The 16933-nt window shown below is 39.9% G+C and overlaps 6 protein-coding genes across 6 annotated transcripts in view; 2 read left to right on the top strand and 4 right to left on the bottom strand.

The window, feature by feature from the left end:
- Window positions 1–772: 772 nt before the first annotated feature.
- CBG08718 lies at window positions 773–1599 on the top strand (the record flags this gene model as incomplete). Its single annotated transcript, XM_045241617.1, has 4 exons — window positions 773–862; window positions 956–1075; window positions 1173–1363; window positions 1461–1599. The coding sequence occupies 4 exons, from the start codon at window positions 773–775 to the stop codon at window positions 1597–1599; spliced, it is 540 nt and encodes a 179-aa protein (XP_045093833.1).
- Window positions 1600–2833: 1234 nt separating this feature from the next.
- On the bottom strand, window positions 2834–4467 carry Cbr-hmg-20 (the record flags this gene model as incomplete). The annotated part of the gene is made up of 5 exons (XM_045241618.1): window positions 2834–2970; window positions 3241–3330; window positions 3379–3702; window positions 3749–4028; window positions 4075–4467. The coding sequence occupies 5 exons, from the start codon at window positions 4465–4467 to the stop codon at window positions 2834–2836; spliced, it is 1224 nt and encodes a 407-aa protein (XP_045093834.1).
- A 1649-nt stretch (window positions 4468–6116) lies between these two features.
- On the bottom strand, window positions 6117–7860 carry Cbr-pri-2 (the record flags this gene model as incomplete). Its single annotated transcript, XM_045241619.1, has 4 exons — window positions 6117–6329; window positions 6422–6967; window positions 7028–7738; window positions 7792–7860. 4 exons carry the CDS (start codon window positions 7858–7860, stop codon window positions 6117–6119), a joined length of 1539 nt encoding a protein of 512 aa, XP_045093835.1.
- Window positions 7861–8426: 566 nt separating this feature from the next.
- Window positions 8427–9505, top strand: CBG08721 (the record flags this gene model as incomplete). Its single annotated transcript, XM_002640564.2, has 6 exons — window positions 8427–8465; window positions 8663–8821; window positions 8870–8994; window positions 9042–9158; window positions 9203–9348; window positions 9393–9505. The coding sequence occupies 6 exons, from the start codon at window positions 8427–8429 to the stop codon at window positions 9503–9505; spliced, it is 699 nt and encodes a 232-aa protein (XP_002640610.2).
- A 688-nt stretch (window positions 9506–10193) lies between these two features.
- On the bottom strand, window positions 10194–12435 carry CBG08722 (the record flags this gene model as incomplete). The annotated part of the gene is made up of 5 exons (XM_002640565.1): window positions 10194–10651; window positions 10695–10890; window positions 10936–11102; window positions 11144–11278; window positions 12258–12435. 5 exons carry the CDS (start codon window positions 12433–12435, stop codon window positions 10194–10196), a joined length of 1134 nt encoding a protein of 377 aa, XP_002640611.1.
- A 3338-nt stretch (window positions 12436–15773) lies between these two features.
- Window positions 15774–16933, bottom strand: part of CBG08723 — a gene marked incomplete at both ends in the record, with an annotated part of 2126 nt that continues 966 nt past the window's right edge. The window contains 4 exons of the mRNA XM_002640566.1: window positions 15774–15881; window positions 15933–16208; window positions 16263–16349; window positions 16530–16725. Coding sequence (XP_002640612.1) covers window positions 15774–15881; window positions 15933–16208; window positions 16263–16349; window positions 16530–16725 — 667 coding nt within the window. The remainder of the gene's footprint in view (window positions 15882–15932; window positions 16209–16262; window positions 16350–16529; window positions 16726–16933) is intronic.

The following is a 16933-nucleotide window of genomic DNA, read 5'->3' on the forward strand; positions in this document are numbered from 1 at the left end:
TTTAATCCATAATTCCTATTTATGAACTCGCTCCAGGAGAGAAGGTTGGGCTACTTAAGCACCCCTTCTAAATTTCCAAAACCTCAATATTTTGAATTACTGGGTTTAAGAGGCTTTCGACCCAACTCCTTTACCTAATCTCTGAGTCAAAAAATCTTGGTTCTTTTGGCGCATCTTTTTTATCTTCATCATCATCATCCACCATCATTTCCATTTCTGATGCACCAGACACCATAGAATCCTGAGACTCTAGTTTCAGAAGAGTTGTAGAGCAAAACATTTGGTTCGAGTAGCTTCCAGAACATTTCTCACACCCCGCCCTCACTCAAGTGTCCATAATTCTGAGCTATGGTCTATGAACCACTATTTTCATCGCGGTCAGCAGCAGCATACACATATTTCAACATACGTATACACATCAACAAAAAATGCGATTCCACGTGTAACTGGTATGTCTGCGAGGACCAACCTGCGTCTCTCTTATATACTCGTATCTCTTCCCTTGAAAAAGAAGATCACGAATAGAGGGAGAGAGAAATAGGGTGTGAGAGGAAAGAAGGGCGGGCGTAATGTTTGTCTAGAATCGCATCGACCAAGGAAACTCATTTTCTCTTTTTTTTTTAAGGCTCATGGATGGTGAACGTTTTCCCCTTTCTTCTGGACCTGATGTTTTTTGTACTGTGACATTAGTTCTTTCTATAATTCTTATTTATGTCTATTCCGGTTCACCTGAAAAATACGATGCAGCCCAATTTTCAGTTGAAAACTCAAAATGTTCGTTGTCTCCAAGCCAAACCCAACAAACTTCGATACCGGATGCTTTGGTGCATCCTCATCCTGCCATAGCGAATACAATTCGAAGGTATTTTTTTAATAGCGGCCGAGGAGCTCTTCCTATAAAAAAGCACAAATGATTTTGTTTTCCAAAAAGTTCACATCATTGACAAAGATTCAGATCGAAGCTGTCGCTCACAACTCTATCAATGGTCTTCGTGGAACTCTTTGCCGGAATTCATCAAATTTGTCACACAAAATCTCTGAACTTCAGGAGACATGTCTCGCAGATGCGGTCCAGGTCAGTGGTTAAGCTTTGAAAATACGAATTTATGTTCTCAATGTTAGAAAGGAATCCCGACTGGTCAGAATCTAAACCTGAATTTTAAAAATTTCAGATTGAAATCAATTTCTCAAGTCTAAATGCCAACAAAGCGTTTTTTGTTCGCATTGATGTTCCAACTGGTGAGCAAGGAGTCCTTCACTTTTCTCCTTCTTCTGCGGAATTTTCCCAAGTGTTCACCCCAATCCAAAATGGATGCGGTCATGGTGTTTGGAAGTTCAGTGTCTGCACAATGGAAAATGGAAGGTATGCTTTTAGGAGTTACTTTTTAGGACGAACGGAACACTTAATGTCCTCTAACAATCGAATTCCAAAATGTGAACATCAATATCTACATTTTCAGTGAAATCGCTCATTCCCAAGTGTCTCGCAATCTCGATGGAGTTGGAATCCTTTTCTTCAATGTCTTTCCTGATCTGGAAATCCGTCTGACTCAGCAAGAGTTCCTCCATATTTCCCACTGCCATACACGACGACACTAGGCATATTAAAGTCAACTGAATCTTGTATATATTCTTTATTTCAGTAAAAATACAAAATCCTTCATTCCATTCTCTCTTTGTATTACTGTAAAATCCTCTTTGTCTCGGGCATCTTTTTTGTTTTTGTTTCTGATTAATAAAAATGCGTTATGCTTTTAAACAATGCGTACTTAACACAAAAAATGAGTTAGACTATTTAACAAAAGAGAAAGTGATAGTGAAAAATAGATTTCTGGAACCAGTTATTTTATTTTCAGGTTTTCTCGGATGTTTCGCATCTTGAAAAAAGGATTTTTGGATTCTACGTATTTCAAAGTGTCAGACTATCATTTGCAGCAATTTCCCTCTATTTCCCGTTGCGGAACAGTTCATAAACGCAACAGACAGAGTCATCGGCGCGTTTCCCCAGAAGCAGCCGACACTTCCCGGGTTCGCGCCGGCCACTATACTTTGTGTGTCATGAGACTCCGCCCACTTTTCTCCCTTGAAACCGAGGAGAGGCAAACAGAGGAGATGCGTTTTCAAGAGAAAATACGATTTTGCAGAGTTGAGATATTTTCTCGGGTTTTTCGACGGAAATGGATAAAAGGCTGAAAATGATTATGTTTGAGACTAGTTTCAGCTTCTAGGGTGTACAATGAGCCAAGTTATATACGATATAAAAACGACGACTTCCAACGCTATGGGTGGATTAGGAAAAACTCGGAATGCTTCTTTTTTAATTTTAATATACTTCAAATGAATCTAGTAATGCAACTGAATATTGAGAGTGCAATTTGGTTGTGTAATTTTCTTGAAATTTCCATTCGAAAATTGTGCCCATCATTATCTTATTCTGGGCAGCCATTACCTTGTTCTGGACAGATTTTTTGTCTATAAAAATTAAATAAAAACTTTTCCCTTCGGGATTAGAACGAATGTTTGGCTTTACTGTGAAATTCACCTTGGTTGTATCAATTTATTTAACTGACAATGGGAACACTGTTAAAACATAGAAAATATTTCAACTAAAATGACCAAGATAGGAAAAGGGAACGAAGACTTGGAAACTAGTGTAATAAGGAATAATGGGGGAAAGACTCGAAGAAATGAAAAACAGAGTTAAGAAGTAGAGAAACCTAACCGTACGGATGCTCGATTGGATTTTCTGAAAACGAAATTGAAAATAATGGATGTATAAAAAGGAAAGTAAATCTAGCCGTAATGTTTGGCACATGTAAAATGATAAGCTTGTTCATTTTCTCAAAGCCACAATCGCTTTCCCATTTTTGTGGATTGCTTCTTTGACAGCTTTCTTGGTAGGATTGTTAGCACCCAAACGACTGAGAGATGTGAGCCACTCGGAAAGAGAATCGATCGAGGTGAATGTATCTGAAAAATGTAAAGCTAAACTAGAAATAATATATATGACATTTTACTTTATCCAATGGTTACTTTCATAAAAATTGGGAGCTTTATATAACTGGGTTACGATTGCTCATCAATTCTTTCAGTCTAGTAAATTACCTTTTTATAAAGTTTTTATCGAAATGTCAGCTGAAACCAAATTTTTTCAGAGCCCTTTTGATGTTTATCATTGAAGAAACAAACATACTTCTGTCAAGTACAGTACGCATTGCTCATCATATGAGCTTTATTCACCTTTCACACCAGAAACTCCATCAAACATCGCTTTCACCTTTTTCATCGTTTCCTCAATCTTATCATCCAAACTTTTAATTCGATCTTCTTCTGAAAATATATGTTTTTCTCACGCCCTCCCATTTCATTGAAACTTACGCTTCTGAATGCGTACATCAATATCATAATCGTATAACGCGTCCAACTCATGCTCCAAATTCGATCTCTCCACTGCCAACTGACGACGATATGAGTCGCGACTTTTATTGTAGCTCATAAATTCTGGAGTGAAGATTGGTCCGGTATACTGTAGCGCAGATGAACTGGAATCCTCTTTGTTCAATAGTGGACAAAAGGCAGTCGGCTTCGGGAACGACATCTGAACTCCTGGCTCGTTTCCGTCATCATCCGAGTCGTCTCCGTGTTTTCGTTTACGGTTGTTCGCCGATGCCTGTTGTATTCTGCGGTATTTCGAGCGCTTTGCTGGAAGTTTTAAGTACTTTTTAGTTTTGTTACTATATGCCCTTACTTTGAAACTCTTTGTGCAGATCAGTCTTCTTATACTCTTCCATCAATTCTATATATTTTTTCTTCTCTTCTTCCGCTTTTTGATGAAAGGGAACTCGTTCATCAGCTGACAACTTCTGCCAATCAGCTGCTAATGAGATATTAATATCTCGTTGTGACATCGTGGCTTTCGAGTAAGAGGCTCGACGATGGACTATGAAAAGAACATAGGCAGAACGATTGCGTTTTGGCGCGTTTGGATCAATGAATGGAACTGCATCTTTGTCTTTTTCAGCTCGTTTCTGGAAAAGAACGAATCCTCCTTTGAATTCTGTATTGCTCACTTACCTTATACTTCATTTTTGGTTTTTTTTCCTCTAGTGATTTCTTTTCATCTTTTTTCGGTGTCTTCTCCTCGTCGTCCATCTCATGGTCATCAACAACTTCTTCCTTGATTTCCTTGCCTATTTTGTCTTCTTCATTTTTATCCTGCTCCATATCCTCTCCTTGAACCGAATATGCCGGTGAGAGTGCAGGTGGTGGACTGAATGATCCATCCTTTTCAACGACAACTCGGACCGTTTGTCGGCACGATGGATTCTTATTTTCTTCTGGTGTACGGTTCATTTCCTCTTCCATTAGTGCATCAGGTTCGTCTGGTTCAGCATCGAGAGTTGGAATGTCTGCGGCTTTAGATGAAGAGCTGGTACCGGAGGTGGAGTCTGACCTTTTTGACCGCATCTTTCTGAAGAAACAACGTCCAAGAGATGTGAGTATATCGGGAAGTGGAGTTTGAAAAAGGGGACAAAAGCAAACACCCTCAATATTTGGAAATGAATTAGATTGGCACTTATGAAAAGTGCAAAATGTTTTAATTGTTTAATTATTCCGGGTAGTTAGATATACTAGGACAGTTCAGTTGTTAACAGTTGTATACAGGTTAGTTCAAATATGGGATAGCCGTTCAAATGAATGGAAATACCTATAATTTTCTCGGAATCCGCAAAAAAAATAGTTCACGAAATACGGAACTCGAAATGAAAAAAAACACGGAATCCGGAATCCGGACATGAAGATCGAGTGAACACACCCGATTTTCGTTTCTTCGAATAATTTTCACAAATGCATGATACCCAGAATAAGGGTCAAAAGTAAATTTAATCAGAGAACATTCACAGTAAGAGGTCATTAGGAGGTGGCTACTAGATAATAGTAGAAAGCTTCGGATTTCAAGAATAAAAAACAGCCTCCATTGCTTCATATGACCCACTCTGCAACAACAAAGAAATCGACATTTGTGGTTTTTTCTATATAACTGTAAAAAGAAATCTAGAACAGGTAGCATTACATCCTTTCAGCAAATTCCACCGAAAATAAAAAAAGCTCGAAAACTTTACAGTAATCTGCCTTAGGATCCACTAAACCAGGATCACGAATTTTCAAGAGTTTCTATTGGGTTGAGGCAAAACCAAATTCGACATGGAGAAAGTCAATGCCGCACTCAGAAATGCCTGAAAATCGAAGGAAACGTGGCAAAATCTCATTATTTCTGATAGGTGGTGGTAGAGAAAATGAGGAATTGAAAGCAGAATAGAAAAGAAGTTATGAAGACGCAGAAGACGAGAGTGGCTGCGAGAGAGTGCGCAGAGAAGTGGGTGAGCAAGAGAAGAGAAAAGATATTCTCTGCGTCTCACATGTAGAAACAGTATGAATACTAGTATTTAGAAAGTGGGGAGAAAACAACATCAGGGCTTTGAACCGAAAGGAAGAAAGGAAGAGAGGTGAACTTGCGAACACGCGAAGGAATATGGAATCAGGACTTCTGTGCCTGATTTTATCTGAGACTATTAATTTTGAAGTCTTAATAAGGTGTTTGAATGTTCCAGAATTACGAGATGGACAAGTATGGGAACTCATTTCATGACTGAACAGCTAATTCTACATAGGCAAATAATTCGGAGGATACAAAAATTTAGGGGTCATTGGGGTACAAAATCTTCAATTCGGGGGTACAAAATACTTGAAAAGGGTTTAGTTTTGTACTACCGAATTGTGAATTTTGTGCCCTAAATCACTTTGTACCCCGTCGTACCCCCGAATTGTTGTACCCTCCGAATTATGTGCCCTAATTCTAGCTTCTAACCCAACCGCTAGTCCTTGTCAGAAGCTAGAATTCGCAGTTATACATGGTATGAGTTCCTTTAGTGTCCAAAAGATTTCTATGGCCGTGAAATCTGAAATTAGATATGAACAAAGAAATCAAATAGGATACTGCCAATTGGAAACTTCTTTAGTAATGAGAGAATAAAAGCATGATACAAGTTTATCGCTGGTAAATTGAAAAAAGTCAAGAAATGAGGAAAAAATTGTTAAAAGGAGATAAAAGAAATTTATTGAGTATCCATTGGCTCCTCTTTCGTCTCTGTCTGAGATTGAGCACGTTTAGCAGCGATTCTTTCACCGATGATCTTTTGTGATTCTTCGTAAAATTGGTTGGGATGGGTGATGAGTTGACCAAGCTCTCCTTCTTCCAGATGGTGTGTGAACTCAAAAAAGCGGGTGCAAGCTTTATCATATTGGTTCAGCTCGGCGAGTTCGGAGATCTGAATATTGAGAAATTGCCAAAAATTTGTTTTTATTTTTAATTTCGGTTAAAATACCCAAAGAATAAAATTTAAAAAAGAAGTAGTAGTACCCGGTCGACTTGTTCCTTTTTGAGAACACTTTCACTGGACAACTTCTGTTTGAGAACTTGTTTCTCCGAGTGCCGGAAAGGACATCCATGACAATCAACTGCGGATGGTGGATTATTCAGAATAATCGTGGCACAACTTAACGCTTTTTGTGGTACTCGACGTCCTTCCTTTCCGTACATATATCGAATATTGTAGGCGTATTCTTTATCAAACTTATCCGATGTGATTTTCTTGGTGAATTCATCACGCATCATTGCGATCGCCTCATCCAACGAGAGGCCGATTCCTTTCAAAAACAGTCCGTACTGTCTTCTGGCTCCATATTTCAAATGGTGATTGAGTCGAAGATGTTTGTGCATTTGTTTCATACATGGCGCAAATGAACGGACGACGAGTTTATCAATCATATGACGAGTGATAATAATTGCTCCATCCGCCTGCTCCCCACTGTAATCTTTACCACTGTAGGCGTTGTTTGAGAGGCGAGCAAGACGTGGAAGAAGTCTTCCCTCCTCTTCCAGCAAAGCCAGATGTTTGAAGGCGCGCTGCAATTATTTTAAAATGAAACTATGCTGAAAAGTTTATCGTAGTCATCATCCACTCACTGCCATCGCTGCCATCATAGTATTCTTCATTTTAGACACCAAAATGGTAACCAAATCATCGAATGGAAAATAGGCGAATCCTTTTTTCAGATGCACCGATCCTCGTCTAACAAGCTCAATGGCATCCAGAAAATCGACTCTGTAGAACACCTTTTTAGGCATATCAAGTGAATAAACTTGACACGCGTTCTCCAGATCAACAGCCATTGGTTTTTTCTCCTCATCAGTCAAACGATGAATATCAATATTTACTTTGGATAGAGATGCATCGACGACGACTTCACGCTCTTGTCGCATACGGAACCGGAACAGTTCTCCTTCGATTTGAGTGAACCATTTCTGATTTTCAGGGGTTCGACAAAATGCTAGACGAAGAATGAAGTGTCCGATGTTGTCACGACGCCAAAGCTCATCAGCCTCCTCTGTATTGAATGGTTTCTGCTCGGGAAATACTGAAAACTGATTGTTTTTAAGAATACTACACTTTTCTAGCATACCAATCAGTTTGATACTTTCACATGCTTTTTTCAGCTTGGCTTTGAACTCTTCACTATGAATGGAATGGTTGTCTTTGCAATTTTCAAATGTCTTCAATAATTTCAGTCTTTCCATAGCAATTTCGTCAAATTCCGTTAGTGAAATGTCATCTCCTGGTGGAGCTTGATATAACTGAAGATAACCAGGAATCTCGATATCGCTGGATGGGCCATTCTGAAAAAAATTTCAATCTGAACTGAAACAAAACCTAATGAATTCTCTAATACCTTGATACTTTGTCTATTACTTGCAATTTTGGTGCGAACATGCCGGTTGTTTCCACCTATGAACATCATCTTAAGTGTCTGCAAAAAAAATTCTAAAAAAAAGGAAGCTGTTTCATAAAAATTTTCGAACGCATCGTATTCGCGCGCATTGGCTTCAGCGGAATTGCGGAGTGTCGTACTGGCTTTTTTGACAAACCATTTTTTTTGGCTTTCGCAATATTTTGAATATCAATTCTTATTTGGCTAACAATTTTTAAAAGCTTCAAATTTTTAGCCCAATTAAAGCAATCTAAAAGAATTGAAATATTTTGAAATTCATTAACTGATAAGTTAATGAGCTGAGAAGTTTTAAGATGGTTTTTTGATTTTTTTATTTAGCTTCTTCCGTATTCAGAGTGGTATTCAATAACATTTATTATATTATCAATTTTATAGTTCAACTCAGCGGCTTCTTCTCAGTCGGAATATCGGAGTGTCGTTGTCGTTTTTGTTTCCACGTTTGCCAACATGAAATCAATAAGCATCTCGTTCTTTGCTTGTTTCCCTAAAAACCTTTCCTAATTTTCATAATTTCAGTGTCAGACGGCTTCAAGATTATTTCGTTTCCCGAAATCCATCAGAAACCACCGGAAGACATGAATTCCTTCGGCAACGCGTCTGTCGACATTGATATGGTGAGTCAGCGTGAAATAATAGGACAAAAATATATGAAAAAACTCGTGAATCGCCCGTTCATTTCTTGAAAAAATTCTGGAATGGGCGCCTCTGAGTCTAAATTACAAGTTTTCGCTACAAATTCATCGCAAAAGATCGATACCAATGAAAAAGTTGTCTTGCTAGAGACTAGATTTCAATTTTAGTTTTTTTACAGCTGGAACGAGAAATGGTTGCCGGGGAAGCAGCCAATTTGAGCGGAAACATCGCTGGAATGAGTGCTCCGAAGAGCTCTTCAGCTAGAAGAGGTCCAATGCAAGAAGTTGATCTGGATACTGAGTTTGACACGCTGGAAGAGCCCGTCTGGGATACTGTAGTAAGAATTCGATCAAATGCTAATTTCTAAAAAATTTCATGATCTCAGAAGCGAGATGTTATCACTGTCGGCGCAAAATTCAGTCACGTCATCTTGCCACATGGAGACAAACAACAGCTCCTTCGTGATTGGGATCTCTGGGGACCCCTTTTCATTTGTGTCGGTTTGGCCTTGTAAGTTAGAAAAAAACCTCTTCGACATATTTCTAATCAATTTACAGACTTCTCCAACACAACGGAGGTACTGAATCAGCTCCTCAATTCACTCAAGTCTTTACAATCACATTTTTTGGATCAGTCATTGTAACTGCGAATATCAAGCTTCTAGGAGGAAACATGTAATTTTATTATAAACAAAACTCTAAAAAAGTATACTGTTCAGTTCTTTTTTCCAATCATTGTGCGTCATTGGCTATTGTCTTCTTCCTCCATTCGTCTCCGCAGTTCTCTGCTCCATATTTCTTCATGGTATCGCTTTCCCTCTCCGATTGCTCATCACTTCCGTTGGATTTGTTTGGTCCACTTATGGTAATTCTTTAAAACGGTTTAGAAACGAAAATTTTTATTTTTAGCGTCGATGGGATTTCTTGCTGGATGCCAACCCGATAAGAAGCGTCTTCTCGTCATTTACCCAGTTTTCCTCTTCTATTTCGTCGTCAGCTGGATGATTATCTCCCATTCTTAAATTCATTTTCATCGATTATTTGAAAAAAATATTTATTTTTGGTGTTTTCCCCCTTCATTATTCCAATCAAAATAACTCGTGATGCATAACTTTCTTCTCGTTTTTTCTGTGATTTGTCGGTTACTGTAGCTTTCTTTTTTTCTGGGCCTGAACCTGAAGAGCCATAACACTTTCGATTTGATGTATTTATTTTTCATTGTAAAATTGTGTTTTTATTGCGTTAAACGCAGAAAACGAAATGAGAAAACAAAGGAGTTTTTTTCTGAAAAAAAATTCCTTGAAAAAAATTGAAACTTGGATTTGGTGGGACCGGTGACGGTAGAAGAGACTAAATTGGCACGGGGAAGTAGCAGAAGATTAAAAAAGAAACTATGCTAAACCGAGAGAGAAAAGGGAGTCACCGGATGAAGAAACTACAAGTGGACCTGAACAGAAAGTCGTGGGGTCGTGAAAATTCAATAAATAAATTTTAAAAAAACATTTGATGGGGAAAAGAAGAAAACTAGACTAGCGATGTGATTTTTGTAGTAATTGGGATGCGATCTTTGGGGGCAATAATAAAGAATAAAGTGGGTACTGTGTGCTGGAAAATTTCAGGAGACTGCCAGCAGTCATATTAAAACTTGGAAGAGAGGAAAATGCAATAAAAATGTGGATTAAAATATGTAGTTGTTCATTGGAGTATGCCCTAGGAAGCAATGTGACTGAGCATTCTCATTCCGTTGGCGGTAGCTTCAGCAGCCGATTGACCAAATTGATGGTGTCCTCCCTGGCTTTGGTGCATATTCTGATGAACGAATTCATGGTTAAGAGCCAAAAGAGAGGAAAGATCGTTCTGAGAAGCATGATGGTGCATTTGTTGCATCATAGCAGCAGCCATATTCAAATGGTTCTGTTGCTCTGGCGACGGAGTGGGTGGAGACGGATGGAGAAGCATTTGTCCATTCTGCGCATTTCCTTCTCTCTTCTCAGAACCACCAGAAGAGGTGGAAGACGATGAAGAAGGAGTTGTTTGACCTCCTTGAGATGGTGTCTGTTGAGCGGAGGACGAGTTGAAGTGGTTGATATGCGTGGCCTCGTGTCCGATTTGTTGAGATCTTTGACGGAAAGCACGACCACAGAACGTACACAGGAATGGCTTGATCCCTAAAAATTTCCAATCAGGCAAAGGAATCCCAGATCCAGCTACCTGTATGAATCCGCTCATGCTGATCCAAATGGCTCTTCTGAGTGAAGCTCTTCGTACAGAACTGGCAGATGTACGCCTTCTCCTTACTGTGAATTCTCATGTGCTGCTGGAGACCACCACGTGCCTTGAACCGTTTGTGACACGCATCACATTCATGCGGACGAATCATCCGGCACTCAGCCATATGCCGATCAAGCTGGAATTCAAAACTTTGGAATTTCTAAAGTTGCAGATATCTTACCGCCGCCTCACTATCCACTTTCTTCGGGCAAAATTGACACTTCATAAGTCCGTCGTGTGTAGAACGCGACCGTTTCGTAGTTGGAATCGGAGCTGCAGCCTGATTCATAGCGCTCTCTGTCGACAAGTGACGCTCCGATCCATGAGATGAATGACGACCGATAGCAGCTAGAAAAGGTTCGAAATGGATTTTTTGCGAAAAACCTTACCCAAATGAAGTGGCTGCTGCTGAATCATGTTCATGTAGTCAAAGTCTGGGAATCCAGGTGGTCCACCCGATGAAGCATCGTGCTTCATCATCATGGTGCCGACGACGGAGAGCGCCGAGAGACCGTCTGATCTGACTGAAAAAGTGAATTTCGAGATGGGAAGGGGGAATAGAGGTTATTGTTCTGATGAGAATGAATGAGGGGAGGGGGGAAGGTGCTGAAACAAAAGTGAAAAAAAATCAAGAAAAGGCAATAGGCATACTTGCAACGGTCCGGGGGTAGGTTTTTTTTTCAGATCTTTCAAGGCCTGGGGTTTTTTCAACAAAAAAACTGAACTTTCAAGTCTGTATGTTAGAAATTCGAGAATCTACAGTGATCCTACAATATCAATTTGAATTCAATCACAGAGAGACAGGGACATGAAAAAACAGTTCCTTCGAAATTTCGTTCATACAACCCCTCGAGGAGTTGAAGTTGTGGGTCCTTCAGTTGCAGGTGCCGTGTCGCTACCAGCTGAGCTATGAGGGGCGCAAGCTGCACAGGCGACTGATATCATATATTACGGCTACTGTAGACCCACACACGTCACTACACACCTGAAGTTTCTCACGTAAATCAGAGATAAAAAATCTCTATCCCTTTTTTTAAATGGCAAAAACCACTGCGGCATAGAAAAAACAGGGACGCTCGGGCGCAGAACGCGGGAGGAAAGGGGCCGCCGCGCGCGCGCGCAAGAATCGTCGTGGGGGGCGCTGTGGAATAAAGAAGGATTCTTGGCGCTGGAGAGACGCAGAGAACAAGGCCTGAATGGAACACACGGCCCCCCACGGACGCTGCAGAGGGAGGAGAGGACAAGCAGTAGAAGAAGAAGGAATCCAATAGGGGAAGAGGAATGGGAAGAGACCAACACTCTTTTTTTCTCCCGTTCTTTTTTTTTGCTGTATTCTGCGCTTCTTCTCTTCTCTTTGTATATTTTAAAATCTAGGGAGGCAGAAGGAGACCAACATATACACTTTTTCCTCGTTTGTCTTTATTCCTTTTCCTTCTGTGGGGGGGGGGGTCAAACCAATTCCTAGTAGCACATGAACTACAGTAACCCGTGTAGCCGACTCACCATCAAATCCTACCGAAGGAGAAAACTCTCTTTTCACCATCGAAGGAGCCGATGTAGGACTCATCAATGCCTCCCGAACCGAACGATGGTCAATGAGTGGAGACGGTTTCGACTTTTCGGCTGGTGGTGCTCCAGAAGACGTCGGCGGTTGGGGTGAGGATGGGTTCGACGTCGGCATGATCATTGGAGCAGTAGGATGATGATGGTGCTGCGAAAATTTTGAGTCAAGATTGTTGAAAGGCAAAAGAGTATTCAAAAAGATATCAGAGGTATTACTCTTGTCCGAAATCAATGCACGTTGCGGCCGAGAAAACAACGGTGGGCGGAGCTTAGCTTCCACAGAGAGAACCTTACTGTATTTTTAAAATGATTGCACGCGCCTTTAATACAGTACCTCAACATTTATCGAATTTTCTCAAATTTCTCTCATTTTTTCGCTTGTTTCTGTCTAATTTTGTGTAATTCTTATAAATCTTTAATTTATTTTTCTTATAAAATAGAAAAAAAACAGCCAAATAGGGATCAAAATAAAAAACGTCCGAGGTATGGTATTTAAAGGCGCATGCATCAATTTGTTTTTTCGCTGTGCGACCGACGATGCGATTTTGAGTAGATTTTCGGCCGCAACGTGCATTGATTTCGGACGAGAGTAATAACAATCATAGCTGTCGAGTGTATATAGGTGACGAGCCGTCCGAGTCGACACCGTGTATCATGACATGGAAACGTGGATATCCATCACGTTTCATCATCTTTTTTTGGGTGAGAAGAAAGCAATAAATAAGTTCTTAATAGAGGCTAGAAATAAAACTAAAAAGTTTTCTAGATAATATGTCTAGACAGTCCCATGAGGAGTTGAACTCATGAGAAATATATCAGGGGCACAGTGTTGCTACCCGCTGAGCTAAGCGGGCGCGAAGCCCTAAGGACTAGCGACATTCCCTTAATAAATTTTGAAAAGGGGTTTTCGAAATTTTAGGTCGAATCCCGGAATTTGATTTTTTTCGAAGTGTAACTATAGCTAGACTCAATCAATATGACCACGCCCATTTTTCAGTTACCAGAGTATTGAGAAACTATCAATTCAAAAGGAATATTTATGATATGACAGCTACCCCTCAGATTTGTTTTCTAAAGCTTCTTCGGGTGATAACGCCAGCAGTAATGGAAGTCACGCCCAACATAGGAGGTATACTGTAGCTTGCCGAAAACTCGAAAAACCTGAACTTTCTTTTTAAAAAAGAAGCTAGGTATACACTAATCAAGAGCAAACGAGAAGAAGAAAAAGAAAAAGGTTTCGTTAAGTTTTTTTTTCGTGGGCACAAAAAAAACTTCCATTTGTTATCATCTGTTTTCTTATCAGCCGGTATGAGAGGGGACGAAAAAAAGAACTGAGAGCCAATAAAAATTGATATAGATTGGAAGTGAGAGTGAAATGCATTTCAGAAGAAGTTAAGAATTCTTTTGACTCGAAACCCTTTCCTAGAAAAAAATCTTTCTCGTTTTTATGTGCTTCCATATCACGACCGCACATAAAAAACTACCAAAAAACGGACATCAAGAAAAAGAAAGCACTGAGAAATATCAGAAAAAAACAATTGAGAGATGTTTCTATCTGCAAAATTCGTGAATGAAAATTGTTCAGGTTCTCGACAAAATTGGGATTGCTTTAGTTCTCTTTTGCCTGGAAACTTGCATTCTTCTCGAAATCTAATTATGGAGTTCACATTTTCGGAAGTTCAGGTGTTCATATAGAAATAATAACTAGGTAGCCGGCTAGTCATGCGAAAATTTTCTGAAACTTACAGACACTAGAGTTTCTAATAAGATCAGACTATTATGCTTGTCTGAGAAAAAAAAGGTTAGAGAGTATTTTTTGCAGACTAAATACGGTAGCGATATCGAAGCGGAGAGCCTAAATAGCACACATAAGGAGGAGACGCAGACACTTTTTCTCTGCGTCTCAATCTTTTTTTTCTCAGACAAGCATAATAGGTATGGGAAAAATATATTTCGGTACTATGGGTCTCTCTAGCAACCTCAGTACAATGCGAATACTTTTTGAATCTTAATCAAAAGCACCTGGCTACCTGATGTGAGGTTGAAAGTAGAAACAGTGTCTAAATTGTCACATATCTGACTGGAAAGAAAAAAGATTAAAACTTTTTTTAAATTACAGATGGAGGATCAATAATTGTCTGAAGAGTCTCAATAGGTCATGTCAATTGCCGTATGTAGAAGCAATATCCGTTTAATAAAACACTTGGACGGGAGGCCTCCAACTGCACCAGAATACGTTATAAAAGCGTCGAGTTGGACACCAGATGGGCTACGGTAGTCTCGCAAAGACTCACGTCATCAATAGTCCCGCCCATTAAGACGTCGTGAAGGCTCTTCAATAAGGGGAGTCTAGAAACAGAGAAAAACGAAAAAGAATCTCTCGGGGGTCCTCCACTCCCAGGGAGTGCAAAAAATGCTTGCGGCCGCCACACGGAACAAGGCGCCTGGCGCCTTCAGAAAACGAAAAACGGAATATGTGTGCATGTATGAAGAAGACCATCATCCTCTCCGTCGTGCCGCCCGGAGTGGCCGCGACTCCCTTTTGCAACTGCTTCGCAGTACCCTCCTCTCTGGCGCCAGGGCGGCTCCCCATTTTTTGCTCTATGTTCCTTTCATCTCTCTTTTTCGCTTTCTTTCCGAGAAAGGACAGGAAGTATTTGGATTCGAAAAAGTCATCAGAAGAGTTTGATGTAGGCGTATTACGGTTTCGACTTTAGACGAGCCATTACTAATGTAAACGGGATTGGAACGGGATGCTAAGGTCTCCACAATAAAATGTGGACGGTCCTATTCACAGGGAGTCGTCCCGTAGGCCTTCTTACTCTCATTTTTTGCAAAAAAAGAAAGGAGTAGAACGACAGGGAAAAATGAGAAAAAGCGGAGTCTACTTTTTCACACACACAATGTTTCTTATTGAGAAAAAACGGGAGAAAAGAAAAAAGAGAAAAAAATGAGAACGAGCAGGAAGAATTTTCTTTTTGGGAGTTTTTTTTTGGAAATTCTGAATAGTGAATATGGAATAGGAGTTCAGAAAAGGAAGTTCCGAAACTCACAAAGTATTGTTGCTGGTGTTGATGGACCATCAGCTCCTCAAACCATGTGAATTCGTTAAAATGAGATATTATGCTTCGTTGGTCTTCGTTATTATGATAAGAGAACATTTCTGAAAAGTTAAGTAGTTTAAATAGGCAAAACGTTTTCTGAAAAACTTACTTTGCAAGACAGGATATTTCAAAGGTTAGTCGTATGGTACATTTTGCGATCTGGATTTAAAAAGAAATGGCATGTCAGGAAATTTAGGAGTCGAGGGTATGTCGAAAAACCGGTAAAACTAGGTATAAAACCTATATATTGAACAAGAAGTTTAGGAAAAACCAATATAACTTTATAAAAACACACAGAAATCAACAAGCTATATGATCTAACAAATTTTAGAAAAAAAAACAATAGGGTCTATCAAACAGCGGAGACATCAAAAACGTGCTCAGCGAGCTCTCGTTTCTCTTTATGCCGTCGCTCGTAGGCCTTCCGTTTTGACGGCTTCACTCGATCGAATTTTCGTTCCTGAAGAATAGGTTTTTGTATTTTCACTAGCTACTAGAATAGTACTCAAACCTTCTGCTCATTGATGGTCTCCTTGACACGGAGAGCTTTGTATACTACCCACTCTTCCATGGTGACACGAGCAACGTTGACTGCAAAGTCTTCTTCGTTGCTATCCAGAATCCTTTGAAGTTTCGGATTCTCCAGACGAATTTGGGGTCGTTTCGGGTCGGGAGTGGTGAACTTTCCAGTTGCCAGAAGGAATCTATGTCGATCCACCATATCATCCAGGGACAACTCATCAATCCATCCAATGCACTCGGCAACGTCTTCTGATTCTACACCCATCTGAAAAAAATGAGAAAGATGGGCACTTATGCCATAGAAATAATCTTGCCTTACCTGATAAAATATGTACTCGTACTTCTCCTCAATTTCTTCGATCGGTTTTAGCAGGATTTGTGGACAGCGTGAGATAAGATGGCTTGCCTAAATAGTAGGATTATCTTTTTACAATTCTGCCATAAAACAAAAATGTGACCAGATTAGGAAACCTTTAATATGTGCAGAGTGGTAGTATCTACTACAAGAAGAGGATTAACCTTTTCATTGCGATTTTTGGCTTTTTTAAATACTTATTTCAATGGACTAGATTATAAATATGCCTACCTGTTTTTTCGAGAAAAACCCTCCGATTTCATGAGCCAATCGTTGCATTTCCTGTGGATCCCTGGCAAACAGCAGAGGCGGACATCTTTTGATTGCCGACGCAATTGATCGAGGTGTTGAGATGCCACTCGCGGATAGTGCTTCGATGTTCGAGGTGATGCTGGCGGCACCGTGGCGGAGAAGATCAGATGGAAAACTGGAACGAAAGAGGAAACTTCTAGATTATTTTAAAGTGTAATTTTTGTGTTTGCATTCCTCAGTTATCATTTCGTACGCGGGACTTGATCATTAGATTCGAAGCGATTTTTATGGTGTTTAAAAAATAGAGAGCACACCAACTGGGAGGAAAACAAAAAGTGGGAAGAACCATCTGGGAGGAAAAATGGGCGGAGCCTAATTTGCAA

Source organism: Caenorhabditis briggsae (genome assembly GCF_000004555.2).
Source record: "Caenorhabditis briggsae complete genome, chrI, whole genome shotgun sequence".
NCBI classification, from domain to species: Eukaryota; Metazoa; Nematoda; class Chromadorea; order Rhabditida; family Rhabditidae; genus Caenorhabditis; species Caenorhabditis briggsae.